Genomic DNA, 18,280 nt, shown 5'->3' with positions numbered 1-18,280 from the left:
CACTCACCCTCACTCACCCTCACTCACCCTCACCCACCCTCACCCACACTCACCCTCACTCACCCTCACCCACCCTCACTCACCCTCACCCACCCTCACTCACCCTCACTCACCCTCACCCTCACTCACCCTCACCCTCACTCACCCTCACCCACCCTCACCCTCACTCACCCTCACCCTCACTCACCCTCAACCCCTCACTCACCCTCAACCCCTCACTCACCCTCAACCCCTCACTCACCCTCAACCCCTCACTCACCCTCACTCACCCTCAACCCCTCACTCACCCTGACTCACCCTCACCCTGACTCACCCTCAACCCCTCACCCTCACTCACCCTCACCCTCACTCACCCTCAACCCCTCACCCTCACTCACCCTCACTCACCCTCACTCACCCTCAACCCCTCACCCTCAACCCCTCACCCTCAACCCCTCACCCTCACTCACCCTCACTCACCCTCAACCCCTCACCCTCACTCACCCTCACCCTCAACCCTTCACCCTCACTCACCCTCAACCCCTCACCCTCACTCACCCTCACTCACCCTCAACCCCTCACCCTCAACCACTCACCCTCACCCTCACTCACCCTCAACCCCTCACCCTCACTCACCCTCAACCCCTCACCCTCACTCACCCTCACAACACATATTGTGTTACAATAGGTGTCACCTTTGCGAAAGATAAAACTATTGCCATTGTAAATAACAAAGCTATTAATTTCGCTATTTTCAAAACGAGCACATAAATAAAAAATGTGTCCTTTACAATACCAATAGCTCAAACTTTCCTAATGCGAGACCTATTGCATTGCTGTGCTTCTCTCCCCTGCTGCACTCTCCTGCTCTCTAGAGATGTGGCCTAACGACCAGAGCTGCCATCTAAGTGACGTAAATACAAAACATGTTGCATTCCAAATGCTATAGGTGTCACATTCGCGAAAGTTATAACTATTGGCATTGTAAATGACAAAGCCATCAATTTAGCAATTTTAAAAACCAACAAATAAATAAAATATGTCATTTACAAGACCAATAACTCCAACTTTTCTAATGCGAGACCTATTGCATTTCCAATGCTTGTTCTCTCTTTCTTTCTTAGTGTGTTATTTTCTCTCACTTTTCTCTCTCCCCTTACTCTCTTCCCTCACTCAACACAATTTCCCTTTCCATGGCATCTCTCCTCCCTTCTCCCATTCTCTTCTCCTGTCTTTTCTTCTCATCTCTCCTCCCTCCACTGCTGTCTTCTCAGTCTCTCCCTCTGAGACTTTTCTCTCCATCTCTCCCCTCGGTTACTTTCCTTCTCTTTCTCCCTCGACGTCCCATCTCTTTCCCAGGGTATCTCCCTCTCGGTCCTCCCCTCTCCTCTCACCCCCCCCCCCCCCTCGCCCCGCCCCCTGCGGGTCTCCATGGGAGCGCACTTGTATTTTTCTGATATAATTTTTAGGACATCAGCTTGGAATTCGATGTCGTCACTTTTTCTTAGAAACGCGCGCTCTGCTGCAGCAGGGAGGGGGCGCCCCCGCATTTCAGGGTGGGGGGCAGGCGGAAGAGGGGGGTTACATGGGGGGGGGGGTATCCCCTGTGAGTTGAAACTCGTGTGAACTTCGGGGGGGGGGGGGGGTTGCTGAGATGCTCACCAGCCCTTGACTGCCCCTTCCTTCTGTGCTGTCCACCCCCCCTCCCTCAAAGCCAGCCCCCACCGCCCTGAGACACTCTGCTGAGGGCCCCTCATCTGCATGGGAGATGGAGGGGTGGGTGCGCACGGGTTAATGCGCGCACGGCTGCGAGAAAAGACAAGGCAGAGAGGAAGGGCGAAGGAAGAGAGAAATTGGGAACAGGGGAGAAGCAAGAAGGGAGAAGGAAAGAGAAGCAAGACGGGAAAGGTGAAAATAAGGAAGGAGAAAGAGAGAAGCAATTAAAAAAACAGGAAGTTAAACAGGCATAATTTATGAGAACCGGAAAACAGGAAAGACGGGAAGAAAGAAAAGAGGAAAAAAAGGCATAAGCAAAGGAGGAAGGGGTTATGTAGTAGAAGCAAGAAACACAGGAAGAAGGGGAAGAAAGAAGAAAGTGTGGGAAAAAGGAGGGAAGGAAGGAAGGAGAGAAAGAAAGCAGAAAAACAAATGTGTAAAACCTAAAAGAAAAGAGAACGTGCGTAAAGCTGACTTAGAATTGAAAGGTAGGAGTTGAAAGGGTAAACATGAGAGAAGTGAACTAGAATAAAAGAGTTAGGAGAGGAAACATGGAGAGAAAGAAGGCAGAAAGAAAAATACTCGTGTAAAAGAGAGAAACCTAAAAGGAAAGAGTGTGCAAAGCTGACTAGCAATTGAAAGGTAGAAGTTGGACGAGTAAACACGAGAGAAGTGACCTAGAATAAAAGAGTTAGGAGAGGAAACAAGGAGAGAAAGAAGGCAGGAAGAAAAATAATCGTGTAAAAGAGAGAAAGCTAAAAGGAAAGAGTGTGCAAAGCTGACTCAGAATTGAAAGGGAGGAGTTGGAAGAGTAAACATGAGAGAAGTGACCTAGAATGGAAGAGTGGACGAGAGGAAACCTTGGCGCGGGGCAGGAAGCGCGAGACATGCGTGAAGTGTTTCCTGGCGCGGGGACGCTGGCCTGGGAAGGCCCTGGGCCGGGGCGGTGATGTCATGCAGCCTGCCTTGCACTCACCCCATCCTGCCCCCTCCCTGGCTCCACCCCCCCAGCCCTCCTCTCCCTCTGCTCTCTCATGCTTGCTTCTGGCGGATGGTTCACTGTCTCCACCATGTCTCCCCTCTGCAGGTCCGGCCGGCGACGCCTCCAGGCCAGCAGCCCTGGGCCCGGGGGCCCCTCAGCAGCAGCAGCATGCCCCTACCCTGCTTCCTGCTCCGCACCCTCCTGATCCGGCTGGCTGGCAGCAGGCTGGCTGCTTCCGGGGTGCAGTTCCTCAGGAAACGCCTCACCTGGGCCGGAGCCCACCTGGCCACCTTGCTGCGCCGCGTGTGGCGGCGGGCCACCTCGGAGGAATCCCGCCAAGCCGTGCTGGGCTGCGTGCTCTGCCTCCTCAACCTGGGCAAGAAGGTGGACGGCGAGTAAGAAGACCACCTCAACTGGCCACCAAGACTCCCCGAAGCCACCTGCGGCACAACTGGCCCTGTTGGCCTGCTCAAAGCTGGTGGTGACCTTCAGATGACCTTCAGCTGTCCATAGCCAAGAGGAGAAAGGTTTTCTGGCCTCCCAGGTGACATCTGTGAAGGAAGGCCCAACTTCCAGCTAAGAAAAGCTCCAGAAAGTCCTCTACCATCTTGTACGCTAGCCAAGGCCACCTAAAACCTCCTGAAGTGACCCTGGCCAAGCAAGGCAGGTGTGGAGGCAACAAGACATACAGACAACAGCAATCCCCCAACACCCGGCACACCCCGCCTCCCACACCAGGATTTGCAAAGGGTTTCCATCCTACTGACAAAAGATTGCTCCTTCCATTTTTGGCCAATCTTCACAGCCATTCCTCTTAAAACCTTTCACTTCTGGCACCTACCTTGGAGAACCGCTCGTCAAGGCGGGCGTGAAGGTACTTACACGCACCACCGACACCGAAGCCTCTTGGCCTGCACGGTGGCCGTCAACTTAAGTCCAGAGCAACATCCGAAAGCTGGGATCTTGTTGGCTATATCGACAAAAATTGATTCATCTCACGCCAAAGAAGTCTTCTCAAGACCATAGACAGCTTAAAGGCCATTGGCCAGCAGTCACCTCTGGCTGCATCTTCACTTTGGATAACAACCAATCAAAACACACGCAAAGACCCTGATACTGCACCCTAGCATCAACAGGACCATATCTGACCTTCTCACAGTCTTCAAGTGGCCTCAAACTTTCCAACTAAGGCCGCCCGCCTCAAGTGACCTTCTAAGCACCTTCTGTCCTGGCAAGCCTGCCTTCCAGTTGGACCAGTAGTTCTGAAGTCTTGGACAGCTCGCGAGGTGACCAGGCCTCAAAGACAGGCCTACAAGGTGAAACAGAGGCAACCAGAGACTGCCAAGGAATCTGAGGGCCAAAGCAGGCCTTCCTTCCACCCACACAAGAGCTCCAGACACCTTGGACACCCTCTGAAGGCCTTGCCAGGCCTCTCTGGCACCTCAGAGCGAAGAACAAGTCAACAAGGCCTCAGAAGGAAGCCAAGGCGAGGAGCTCGAGAAGCGGCCACTCCTAGGAGGCTTGAAACCAAGAGTTCCTTCTTTGTCTAAGTGTGTGAACGCCGTGAAGTCACCCTCACACATGGCTCCTGGGGATAAAAGGGCGGTTCTTCCTCGCGCCCATTGAGGCTTCGACTGAGGGAACAGCAGAGGAAAGCCAGGGGCGTGCCAACTCACCCATTCATCCAGGCCCTCTCTGGCTCACACAGAGGACTGCGGAGCCAGGAGCCCACCCAAAAGGGCCCTACGCAGAGCGGGCTGCAGCGACGGGAGCCCACCCCAATGGGTTCTACCTGGAGCCTCCATTCCCTTTAAGAATCTGCGTCTGATCCAGGCGCCAAGAAGACTGCTTTCTGCTCTGAGGGACCCTTCCTCGGCGCCCTGCCTTTCCCTGGCTGTGGAATCAAGGGGTTAAAGTCTGGAAACTTCTGCCTTTTACTCTCTCCTGTCTTTGGATTTGCGTTTTCAGCTTGTTGTGCGCACTGGGACCCTTTCCTCTTTCTACTGAAGACACTCACTGTGCGTTAGCTGCGGAGTTCGGGCCGCCACGAGGCCTCCACTCGCCCCCGGAAGTGCAGGGTTCCTTCCCTCCATTCCCTGCTTGTAAATATCTCCCCTAGACGGCCTGTCTCTGGCCGCCACGCCGGGCTCGGCCGGAGGATTGGTCTGTTTTTTCCGAGCCTTGCGCCAAGGCTGCAGGACGCGGCCCAAGGCCTCAGCTGTCGGGGGGCAGCTGCTGCAGGGGTGCTGGGGGTCCACCCCAGGCCCCCCCTGGTCCCCGAGGAGCGTCGCGTGCCGCCACCTGCCCCTTCCCTCCCAGGCAGCGCGCCAAAAGCGGGCAGGTGGGCGCGGACGCTGGCCCCGCTGGCCTCTTGAAGGCGCAGGGCGCGGTCCCTCTCTGCGCCCACCTGTCCGGCCCCCCTGGCCTGGATTAGACATTTGGTCACCGGGGGCCTCTTAAAACCCTTTCTGGAGCCTTCCTCGGGGGGCTGATGCTGCGGGGGGATGTCTGAGAGCACAGTCAGGAAGCTGCAGCCCTTCACGGTTGGCACCCGGCTCTCTCTGCCCAAATGCGCCGATGGGGACCCCGGCCTGGCCACCCTGGACAACGGCAGCCTGCACCCCAACCTTAACGACCGCGTGTCCCTCTACCTGGCCCGGGCCCAGGCGGGGTCCGGCCAGCCCTGCCCCCCCACAGCCGGGGCCCCAGGGAGCCCCACAGACTCCATCACCGAAGAGGACCGGATGAACCGGAACGCACTGGCCGCCCGCGCCATCAGGAAGATAACTCTCTCCAACTGGAGAGGAGGCCCGGCTGGGGTCACCGAGGGGACCCCCAGGGGCCCCCCAACTGGATCTGAGCGGAACCTTAACAACAACAACAGTCGGATGAGCCGGGACCTCCCGCGCATGACCGGGATGCACCGTGAGAACCGGCCCCAGGTGAAGGTAAGACACCTTAGGCCAGCAATGGCTTCTTAAACAAGACCGCTAGGGATTCTGGGACTTGTAGTTTCAAATGTGCTATTGGTTTGGGCCTGGAAGACCCAGAAACACAGGTATGGTTCAGTGTCTCACACATGACTTGGGGTTTCTTGGAGCTATGTTTAGAGTGTAATGTAATATATGTTTATCGATTTCCAATGACATATTTTATGGCGCAAACAAGGACACCATTTGAAATGCCTACAGAGTACAAAGCAAGAAAACCTATGCCAGACATAGCGCGTACTCTGAGCCCCCAAGCTGTCTCATTGCAGGTGGGAAGTATATGCTGCTGCCTGTCCATTTACATTCTCTACTATAAACGCAGCACTACAAGTACCAAAATGCAAAGGGACAAAACATACAGTACTGACTGCACATCAAACATCACTCCTGAAATGGAACGAGCTGCCTCGCGGCACTGCGCCTTCCACTTACCAGGGGGGAGGGATGTTTTCTGAAAATATAATGATACATAATAACTTTTGATATAGCTCTTAACACCACAGTTTGTAGGTCGAACCTACCAGACTGCTCCAAAGACCCACTGTCAGCTGACACAGTGGGCTTACAGCAGTACCCCTGGTTGCCATTGGCTGAGTTTATTAAGGTCCCTTATCCGGAAGTAGTTCTCCCAGACCCTTCTCTCTGCTGCCTGAGCGGAAGTCCAGCTTCCAGGGTCCGAGACCTGGTCCCAGCCCAGCCGGTCTCACCCTCCCCAGACCTCCCATGATCCTTTGCGTGCGCACCACATCTTCCGAGCCCTTAGAACAGAGGCCTTCAAACTTTTTGAAACCGAGACCCCCCTGTCAAACACGTTTAGGCCTAAGGACCCCCTCCTGACCATAAATTCTAGAACTTGGTACCCCTTGTCATTGACAACTATCGACAACCATAAACGCCCACAGCAAATCATTTTGACAGTGGGGAAATCATATTAAACAGTGTTTAGCAAACCAAATGTCAGCGAGCCTGGGGGCGTCAGGTGGCTACATATACAATAACAGGTAGCTTAAATGAAAAATACATTTAAAAAGTTGTTACTCGGGGGGGGGGGGGAGCATTGTAGTACATTAGGAAACCTCTATTAGTTATTGCACTGCAGAGGTCTGTGTGTAACCAGAGAGCCGCAGAATTAAATCTTGGTTGGTGCAGTGGGGAATAGTGACTTGTGGATTTTATACGACGTCACAGCCCGTTACAGAAAGCACTGTGAATGTGCAAGTCGTTCTTTTATTCTTGCATTACACACATTATAAGGTAGACTGCTACAAACTGTGCTAATAGTTTTAGGATAAAATGGAGCTTCCAAAAAGTAGATTTCAGTAGTACCTGAACATGAGGAATGCATTCTTTATTGCATAACTGTCCCTTTAACACCTCCTCAGAGGTACTGAGCGATTAAAAGCACGCACTTCACAGCCCAGTTGTTTATTCTTCTTACTACCACTAACAAAAAAATCTTTGCCATCACAAAGCAATTAAAGCCAGAACCGGTCCCAAGCACCATTTACATTTGCAGATTACCTCAATACCCACATTTGCATTTCATTCAGGCAAGCAGGCACCCTGGCAGGAAGGATTCTTTCACCTGTCTGCCCAACCTCTTCGTTTCACAGCACAGGAGACTCAATAAGTTAAAGCATTTTAACAACTGGAATGAAGCGTCCCGGTTTTCAAAAGGAAGAGCACGTGTTTTAGATTCCTGGCAGAAGTGAGGCCTGGAAATGCGAGACCCCTTTGGGACTCCACGGCCCCCCTTAGGGGGTCACGACCTACGGGGTCCACACCCCTTGCAGTCAGTCCTTAGCAGAGTGGTACAAAAGGGGGTGGTGATGGACGGAGCATCTGAACCAATCAAACACTCACACCCAGTCAACAGATCTGGGTTTGATCCATCACCGTTCTTTAGCCCACTCTGCCACCCCAGTTCAGACATGGCCATATGCAAATCAGTCTGACCCTGTGCCTCATAGGAACAGTCCAGCCTGAACTGCCAAGCCATGCCTTCCCTGGACCGGAAACAAGCTTCCAAGGACCGGTTTCTGGCATTCCAGCTGCCTTCAGCCAGGCTTGCTCGAATCCAGTGGCAAAGTGAGCAAGGGACTTACGTCTGAGCATACCCTGCCAACTTATGGTGAACAAAGCAGTACAAAAGGGGGTGGTGATGGACGGAGCATCTGAACCAATTAAACACTCACACCCAGTCAAAAGATCTGGGTTTGATCCATCACCGTTCTTTAGCCCACTCTGCCACCCCAGTTCAGACATGGCCATATGCAAATCAGTCTGACCCAGTGCCTCATGGGAACAGTCCAGCCCGAACTGCCAAGCCATGTCTTCCCTGGACCGGAAACAAGCTTCCGAGGACCGGTTTCTGGCATTTCAGCCGTCTTCAGCCGGGCTTGCTTGACTCCAGTGGCAAAGTGAGCAAGCTACTCACGTCTGAGCATACCCTGCCACACTTATGGCGAACAAAGTGGAGGCCAGGCCGGATAAGGGCACGTTCAGCCCCACTTGTCTAGTTTTTAAGCCAGGTGTTGGGCAAGACCTTTTGACTTTACTAAACTTATATAATATGCTTATAGCCCTCTTCATCCACTGGGCCGTTATTGCGTCATTCACATGTTTCTCCCTCCCACTGCAGCAAACACCATGTGGAAACGGGCCAGCCCCCTATGGTCTGACTTCACTGTGAGGGAGGGAAGGACATTCAGCTGTTTCGCAAGGAACACGCCAACGCACACAGCAATTCACTGCAATCAGAGCCGGACTGAGAACACAAAGCAGCCCTGGCAATTCTGTTGGACCGTCCCTGGGGTTGGGGTGGGGGATCATCACGGTTCAGAGGGCGGGCGAGGGTCTACGGCAGATTCATCAGCTTTTGCCAATGCTTATTTATAAGTGTCACAGTTCTGGCCAAGGACAGTGTGCGCCCAGTGCGGAAGGCAATATTACCTTTTGCCACAGGGGCGCTCCCCTTCCAGTCACTCAGACATTTTGTTATAATAATGCTATCAGTTGGTGGCGCTCTAAGGCTGCTTCCTTTAGCCTATGGATATCAATCAATCAATCATCAGGACTTGTATAAAACGGCTTGTCACCCCGGAGGGTCTCCAGGCGCTCTGTTTTGAGTGATTCTCGTTCAGAGAGAGGTGGTGGTCGAAAAGCCAGGTCTTCAACTCCCTAATAAACTCCCTCAGGCCTGGGCGTAGTTCGCAGAGTTTTGCTACTCGGAACTCCGCGAAGTTACAAAAAAACTTCACGAACTTCCGCGAGTGGCGGAGTGCAGTGCAAACTGCCGTTTGTGCTGGTATTCCTGCCACAAGGGTAGAAATTCTACCCGAGCATCAGCTCGTGCTCGCGAACCTACCATTCGCGTTCACGAACTTACCATTCGTGATTACGAGCCGGGAAAAAACTCTGCTGCACATCGTCAAGCGGATTTTTCTGTACTCCGTGAGTGCGGCATACAGAACACTCTGCAAACCCTGCGAACGGAGTGAAGTTCACCGCCAGGCCTATGCAGGACTTGGCGGCGAGGTAGGAGTAGGCACAGCCACCGCATCAGCTGGGACGGATGCGAGGGACGTAGGCTAATGCAAGGGGGGGCGGAGCCGAGCTCTCTGGACGGTTGGTAGAATGCTAGGCGGTAGTTGATGTAGGTGGGGCCGGTTTTGTGGAGGGCTATTTAGTCGTAAAGGAGGAGTTTGGGAGCCATCTCTTCTGGACGGGGAGCCAGTGGAGGGATTTGAGGTGAGGGGTGATGCTGGCTCTTCTGGGAATGTTCAGGACTAGTTGTGCTGCTGAGTTCTGGATGGCCTGGAGGTGGTTGTGGAGCTGGTTGGCAGTTCTGGCACAGAGGGCGTTGTCGTAGTCGAGGCAGCTCGAGATGAGGGTATTAGTTACTGTCTTCCTGATCGAGGTGGGTATCCACCAGAAGATCATGTGGAGGGTGTGGAAGCAGGCAGAGGAGATGGCGTTGATCTGTTGTTTCATGGTGACCTGGGTTCCTGGATGATGCAGAGGTTGCATGCGTGATCTGATGGGGAGGGTGGTGGGCCGAGAGCGGAGGACAACCAGCTGTTGTCCCAAGGGGAGGGCTTGTTTCCAAAACTGATGATCTCTGTCTTGTCTGAGTTGAGTTTTAGGCAGTCGGTTTTCTTCCAGGTGGAGATGTTGATCATGGTCGATTGGAAGTTGAGTCTTGCGGTGTCCGGGTCTTCTGATAAGGATAGAGATAGCTGGGTGTCGTTGGCGTAGGAGAACATGTCGAGTCCGTGGGGGCGGGCGATGTTGGCCAGAGGGGTCATGTACGTTTTGAAGAGGGTGGGGCTGAGGGAGGAGCCATGGGGTATGCCTAGGGTGACTAACTGGCATTGGTGCAAATTCAGGACGGCGAGGGTAAAAATTCAGGACAAAGGTTCAAAATTCAGGACACAAATTCAGGACAGGAGGTCAAAATTCAGGACAAAACTTCAGGACAATTGGATACGTTTTACAGACACATCAGAGGTCGCGCAATAGTATATAAGTAAGCCCAGCCGTATCCAAACATATTCAACCATTTGCAAACCTATCCATCATGTATCCTTCCATCTATCATTTCACTCATCCATCCCTTCATCCATCCTTTCACTCATTCATCCATTATCCATCCATCCGCCCTTTCACCCTATCCATCTGTACACTCATCCATCCACTCTTCTACCCATCCATCCATTCACTCATCCATCCAGCCATTTAATCTTTCACCCATCCAGCCATCCATTGACCTACTCATCCATCCACCCAGTCACTCATCCTTCCACCCATCCACCCTTTCAGTCATCTATCATCCTCCCTTTCTCTCTCCATCAACTCTTTCACTTAGCAATCCCTCCATCCATCCATCCACCCACCCATCCATCCATCTACCCATCCGCTCATTAATCCATCCATTGACCCTATCACTCATCCATCCTTTCTCTGATCCATTTATACTTTCACTCCTTCACTCATCGTTTCATCATTTTGCCCATCTACCTTCCATTCACTCACTCATCCATCATTACATCCACCCCTTCACTCATCCGTCCATCCATTCACCCTTGCACTTATCAATTCATCAATCCATCCATCATTTCACTCATCCATCCACCCACCCACTCACTCATCATCCACCTTTTCACTAATCCATCCTTTCACTCATCCATCCACCCTTTTACCCATCCAGCTACCCTTCCACCCATACATCCAGCTATTTACCTTTTCTCTCTTCCATCCTTCCACTCACTCATCAATCCATCCATCCTCTCTCATTATCCATCTATTCAATCTTTCATTCATCCATTCACCCTTTCACTAATTCATCCACCCATCCCTTCACTTACTCACTCGCCCACCTTTTCATATTAATTTTGAGCTGAGCCTTTTTGAGAAGAGGCCCATCAAGAACTTCACCCTCGCTGCAAGAGCCATTGCAGGACTGGGACAGAAGCCACTCAGGGCAGAGACAGGATCCACCACAGGGGGGGACAGAAGCCACCGAGGGCGGAGACAGGATCCACCACAGGGGGGGACAGGAGCCATCACAGGAGCCACAGGCATGGGGGGAACAGGATCCACTAGGGTGGGCACAGGGGTTGGTATGCAGTATTCTAGTATCATCTTATTCTCTTCCAGGGTGAGGGAGGGCTCCTCACTCCCTCCTGGACAAGATAACGAGAAGACAGGCTCTTTCCAAAATGTTAGTCCCCCCCCCTCCCACTGATGTACAGTACTGAAAGGAGATACTCCAAGAGAACTGATTTAACTGATTGTCCTCCATACTTTGTTAATGAGTGTGGGTGCGTTTGTGCCATTTCTTTATTTCATTACAATATAGACTGCATGTTTGAAGAATCGGTTTGTTTACAATTCAGTGACTAATTAAGCTCTGTGAAGAGAAGCACGTGCTGCCTCGGCCAGTTCTAGGATATTTGGGGCCCTGGGCAGAAAGGGGGAATGTCTCGCACTAATTGCAGATACAAGATGCATTCAGCAGGGCTGTTTGTATCTGAATAGACGCCCCTGCTCCTGAAGCTGCAGCCCCCCCCCCTCCCCCCTCCCCTCTCAGTCACCTTCGAGCACCTCTTAACAGCTCATCAAGGGCTGAAGGTGTGAGGGTTGCCATCCCGCTGTGCCTTTCCAATGCTGCGGGGTATCTGAGCTTTCACACAGCATCCAGTCAAGAAGGGAGTTGGGGGCCAGCTGTGCCAGTTGTGCGACCAGTTAAAATTACGGACAAATGGCGTCTGTTAAAGAATCCTTCACGGACAACGGACAGACGGCCGAAATTACGGACTGTCCATGAAATTTACGGACGGTTGGTCACCCTAGGTACGCCACATATGATGTTGTTGGATGCCGAGGTGAAGGGTGGGAGGTGGATGCTCTGGGTCTGTCCGGAGAGGAAGGAGACGATCCAGTCGAGCGCCGCCCTGGATGTCTATGCGCTGGAGTCTGGTGACGAGCATGTGGTGGGAGACCGTGTTGAAGGCTGCTGACAGGTCCAGCAGGATGAGGGCAGATCTGATGTTGCAAATCATATGCAAATCAGCCCTGCTTCTGCACCAATAGGAACAATCCAGCCTCAAATGACCCTGCAAAGTCTCCTCTGATTGGGAATCAGTGCAGCTGAGTTCCCTGATACCATGAGCCGGACCACTGGAATTATGCAGCAAGAAAGGGCCAAATTATGCGGCAGAGCAGGAAAAGGCAAATTATGTGGCATAATGCAGCACATTTTGATATAGTATTTATTCATTATTTGTCATTTTTAAACTTGGTAACACTCTCTAGGCATTGGTTGCATCTCATTAGTACCAGTTTGACACCCAAATATATCAATAAGCAACAGAAAGCTGGCCAGTCTGGTTTTGAGGTTTTGAAAAGGGCCTTTGACTGCGCAGTAACTTGTTGTTGTATTTTTAGTAACCTTTGAACCGTTTGAGCTAGAAACAACATTTTCTTTTTGTTAAACTCCGCAGATTATGCGGCAGATGATGGTTCTACATGGCAAACGAGGCAAATCTATAACTATGCGAAAATCGCAGCGGCCGCACAATCGCATAATTCCAGTGGCCCTGTCCATGAGCTATGGAATCCATGTGTGAACAAATGAGAAAAAAAAAACAAGGACCCCCTGAACAATGGATAGTTCAATTCCTAGGACAGGGACTTAAATGGTAGTGACAAAAACTCCTAGGCAATGTCAATAAAGCAAATACACACAGTATCTATAACATTAAGAAAACCCAGGAAGACAGAAAAAATATGTTCAAAGTTGTTACCATTTTAATAATTTCTTCTCATATTATCTAAACAAATGATATTAATACAAAACATAAAAAAATTAAACACAATATGTAACACATCACATTTAATCAATATGTATAAATAAAGGGTTAAAAAGTGGCAATATCTTTATTAACTCGACGCGCGTTTCGGCGTATACAACGCCTTCTTCAGGAATGCCACACAATTATCTAAAAATAAAAGAAAAAAGAGAACATACTCAGATTTCACAAATGGTTAACCGTATCTTGACATGTTTTCTCAAGAAAAACATCTATTTAAACAATTTGTATCTCTTTTTACATATATCTTTAAAAACACAATGTGTATCAGTAGCAACAATCTATGTACATAATCTGACTGTCTTCCCATGTATCACACATTATAATTTTATATTTATCTATGGTGCTATATCTGAGTGCTCAAAAATGAACCTTAAATCGGCAGATGACGGTTCTACATGGCAAACGAGGCAAATCTATAATTATGTGAAAATCGCAGCGGCCGCACATTCACATAATTCCTGTGGCCCTGTCCATCAGCTATGGAATCCATGTTTGAACATACATGCTACACTCAGGGTGTGTCACTGAGAGAAAGAAACACACTTAGGGTGAAAAGAACAAATAGTGATGGATGGAATGCTTGAATGTACCTTAGCCATTGCTTTTAAATCTGGGATGTATTTAATTCCATTGTTTTATTGCCACTAAAGACAGGGGGCATACACATGCAAATCAGACTTGGCCTTGTCCCAAAAATCTAGCCTGATCTACCGGCCCAAATCACATCTCCACATAAACATAAGCAACTCTAGACGTTTCGGCCTTGTTGTGCCTCCATTGTGAGGGCCAGCTTCAGGCCTGTGGTACAGTGAGATGACTGGCCTTCTTCTCTGCTGGGTTTTGTTCTCGGTCGACTGTGGTGTGTTTAGAGTTCTTGGGAGGCCGAAGTGTATTTATTGAAGTAGCTGGGTTTAGCTGACATAATTTGTTTGTGTTGAAAAAGAGGTCAGAGTGATGAGGGCACCGAGATTTTTAATATTTTCTGCCAGATTTAGGGTAGGTCTCAGTGCACAGCCATTTCAGTCAGACTGCCTCCAGTCTTGGGCACTTGAAAAGTCAATTCTGGCTATATGGATATCTCCGCATGGCATGCAGTGATTTCAGAGCATGGCCACTATAAGCCACTGTTGAGTCTCCAGTAGGGAAACATGTGTCTGCGATTGTTGAACGTCTTTGAGGGATGACAAAAGCCATGTTTTCAAGTGTTGCTGTCTTTAGACTGTGACTCTACTATGAGCTTTTTCGCGGAATCACTGAAGAGGTACGTGGACGACACTGAGTGATAACTTTCGCCCTGTAGCCTGATTTTGGTGTGACATCCTTTTATAAAGGGAAGGGAGTCAGTGACGGATCAATGTATGCTTATGGGGTGTGTCTATCCAACAGCACAGATTGGTGAGGTCAATCAGTCAGGGTTGGTAAAGTGCAACTACTCGCCCGCGAGGGTCTCATGGCGCTGGGGGTGAGAGGGGAGGCTCTGTTGAGTGCTGGGGTCATCCGAAGAACCAGGTCTTGAGCTACTTCCTGAATTGGGTCAATGTGGGAGAAGGACTTTTCTCCCGAGGTGTTTTTTTAACATGCCTGCACTGGGATCTGTCTTTTACAAAAAAAGTAGGGCCCGATTCACAGAACTAACTTAAGACAAAATCCTACACTTACTACTTTTGGTATTCACAGAAGGCATTTAGTAGTAGTAAAGTTAGGATTTTGTCTTAAGTTTGACTTAAGACAGACTTAAGACCAAGTTAAGACAAACTTAGGACAGACTTAAGACCAACTTAACACAGATTTAAGACAGACTTAGGACAGACTTAAGACAGATTTAAGACAAAATCCTAACTTTACTACTACTAAATGCCTTCTGTGAATACCAAAAGTAGTACGTTTAGGATTTTGTCTTAAGTTAGTTCTGTGAATCGGGCCCGTAGTGTCCAAGTGTTTGACCCTGTGTAGAAGAATCCCTCGACCACCACCACGCCACCAAGATTGTCTTGAAACAGAGAGCTCTGAATAAATCTCACAGATAACTCCATGTCATCAGGAGCACCACATTCCCGCCCCAGGATTTCATTTGGCCACCCAGTGCATTCTGGGTATTGCAGTACTGGTTCAAGTTAACTTAAACCAACTGCACTAAAGTTTAAAATTTGTGTTAATAGTTTCGATCAATAGTTTAGTTTGCTCAAGCGCTCTGTCCAGTTTCTCTGCATCCACTTTTTATTTCGCTTTTCATTTGTGCAGTCTTTGTTCTGACAGTTTCTTCTTCGGTCTTGTGCTGAGGCAGCATTGTCCCCATTATTCTGATGTATGTTTGGAGTGGGGGTTTATTTTATTTATTTTATTTATAAAGTTTTATATAGCGCCAACAAGATCCCAAAGGATATCAGAGCGCCTTACAATATGATGGGTCTGCCTCTTACTTGTGACTGGATGGCTCACTTGTCACCCCCTGAGAATGTAGCTTTTAGCAGTTTAGTGTATCCTTCCACTGCTGACGTCACGCACTTATTTTTATTTCTGTGTCTGGGAGTTCTGATCTAGACCAGGCAATGCTTCGACTTAGTGACACTTTTCCCCTCCCCCGTCTGTCTCTCCCTGCACACTAGCTGCTGTTCCTCACTATTAGCTTTGAGAATGCCTGTAAAATTGATCAAGCATTGGCAAAGCCAATAGCCACAACCGGCTAACCTGGACTGTTATTCTTTAAACTTTCAAGATGGCTGCCACATAACTTGTGGAGTTAACGCCCTGAAGGAGCCATCTTGGAAATATTCAACATATTGTTTCAAGATGTTCTGGGGGGTAGGTACTGGCTTTGCTAATGCTTTCTGTGTTAGATAAAACCAATACAGACCAACAACAAGCATTGGCAAAGTAACACCAATTGGATTTGCCAATGCTTGTTTGCTCCTAATTTCCCTTTCTATCTTCCTTTTATCCTCCTATTTTCCTTTCTCGGTAATTATTTTATATTTCATTCGATTTCGAACCATTTGATAGTATTCGTTTTTATTTTTTTAACTAAATGTTAAAACTTTTCCGACTTCAGCGGCGATATATGGTAAACCTAGTCAGAGCCCTGGTAATGGTCCATTGCCTGCTTTGGAACTGGGGAACCAGTTTTGAATCCCAGCGTCTGCTCACCAACCTGTGATTCTTGGCAAAGCTCCCAATCTCTCCTAACTAAAAAAAACAAGTCTGACCACGTGTACTGTAACCTGTTGCTCGTGTAAGCGGATGTATGACGGTACGACGCGTGGTATTACCACGCGTACCGTTATAACGCAGGTTTTTCAACGCAAGTCGTTACAACGACTTGCATTGGGGGGCGCTGGACAGTGAATAGTTTAATTGACTATTCCAACTCCAGTCCCCGTGGATAGTAGGGAAGGTGTTGGATAGTAAATTAAACTATTCCCTATCCTAGAGCGCCCTCCAGCGAAAGTCGTTGTAACGACTTTCGTTCTAAAACCTGCGTTGTAATGGTACCGCGTTGTTAGAGTTTCGTTGTAAAGGTTGTTCACCGTGTAAGCATCGAATGCCCTTGGATCAAGTTGTGCTATATAAATTAAACTGCAAAAATTAAGACAGGTCCCTTGAAGAACCCACAGAATCTGGGCAGATCGGAGCTTCAAACCGAGGGCAGAACACGACCCCCTGCGGTTCAGGAAACTCTTGGAAACTGAGATACTTGCATTGGGTTTTGCCTGAGCAGCTGATTTTGTAACTAGGAAGAGGGTGGAGAATCCTAGGTTTGGCCCCGCCCTTGCTTTCCTAGGATGCAACGTGTTGACGTCACTGTCAGGCACCAATGTGACACTATACGAGAACTAATATATAAAGTGTCGGGGACTTAGCTTAGTCAATAATTTTAAGGGGTGAGTCTGGCCATCATATGCCCAGCCCAGGACAGCAGGCTAGAATAAACCCAGCCCAGGACAGCGGGCTAGCATAAACCCAGCCCAGGGCAGCGGGATAGCATAAGCCCAGCCCAGGACAGCAGACTAGCATAAGCCCAGCCAGGGCAGCAGGGTAGCATAAACCCAGCCCAGGACAGCGGGCTAGCATAAGCCCAGCCCAGGACAGCAGACTAGCATAAGCCCAGTCCAGGGCAGCAGGGTAGAATAAACCCAGCCCAGGACAGCGGGCTAGCATAAACCCAGCCCAGGGCAGCGGGATAGCATAAGCCCAGCCCAGGACAGCAGACTAGTATAAGCCCAGTCCAGGGCAGCAGGGTAGAATAAACCCAGCCCAGGACAGCGGGCTAGCATAAACCCAGCCCAGGGCAGCGGGATAGCATAAGCCCAGCCCAGGACAGCAGACTAGCATAAGCCCAGCCAGGGCAGCAGGGTAGCATAAACCCAGCCCAGGACAGCGGGCTAGCATAAGCCCAGCCCAGGACAGCAGACTAGCATAAGCCCAGTCCAGGGCAGCAGGGTAGCATAAACCCAGCCCAGGACAGCGGGCTAGCACAAACCCAGCCCAGGGCAGCAGGCTAACATAAACCCAGCCCAGGACAGCGGGCTAGCATAAACCCAGCCCAGGACAGCAGGCTGGCATAAGCCCAGCCCAGGACAGCAGGCTAGCATTAGCCCAGCCCAGGGCAGCGGGCTAGCATAAGCCCAGCCCAGGACAGCAGGCTAGCATAAACCCAGCCCAAGTCAGCAGGCTAGCATAAACATAGCCCAGGGCAACTGGCTAGCATAGACCCATCCCAGGACAGCAGGCTGCATAAACATAGCCCAGGGCAGCAGGCTAGAATAAACCCAGCCCATGACAGCAGGCTGGCATAAGCCCAGCCCAGGACAGCAGGCTAGCATAAACCCAGCCCAGGACAGCAGGCTAGCATAAACCCAGCCCAGGACAGCAGGGTAGGATAAACCCAGCCCAGGACAGCAGGCTAGCATAAACTCAGCCCCAGGCAGCAGGCTAGCATAAGCCCAGCCCAAGACAGCAGGCTGGCATAAACCCAGCCCAGGACAGCAGGGTAGCATAAGCCCAGCCCAGGGCAGCAGGCTAGCATAAGCCCAGCCCAGGACAGCAGGCTAGCATAAACCCAGCCCAGGGCAGCAGGCTAGAATAAACCCAGCCCAGGACAGCAGGCTAGCATAAGCCCAGCCCAGGACAGCAGGCTAGCATAGACCCAGCCCACGACAGCAGGCTGGCATAAGCCCAGCCCCGGACAGCAGGCTAGAATAAACCCTGCCCAGGACAGGACAGCAGGCTAGGATAAACCC

The 18,280-nt window shown here is 50.4% G+C and overlaps 1 protein-coding gene across 1 annotated transcript in view; it reads left to right on the top strand.

The window, feature by feature from the left end:
• The first annotated feature begins 4,814 nt into the window (after window positions 1–4,814).
• Window positions 4,815–18,280, top strand: part of LOC144762155 (uncharacterized) — a 269,735-nt gene continuing 256,269 nt past the window's right edge. Inside the window, exon 1 of the mRNA XM_078647312.1 lies at window positions 4,815–5,625. Within this exon, the coding sequence (XP_078503438.1) occupies window positions 5,182–5,625 (444 nt within the window). The 5' untranslated portion in view covers window positions 4,815–5,181. The remainder of the gene's footprint in view (window positions 5,626–18,280) is intronic.

The sequence above is a fragment of the Lissotriton helveticus genome, chromosome 6, assembly GCF_964261635.1.
Source record: "Lissotriton helveticus chromosome 6, aLisHel1.1, whole genome shotgun sequence".
NCBI lineage: Eukaryota > Metazoa > Chordata > Amphibia > Caudata > Salamandridae > Lissotriton > Lissotriton helveticus.
Note: the sequence above shows the minus strand (reverse complement) of the source record. Positions and strands in the feature narration are given on the sequence as shown.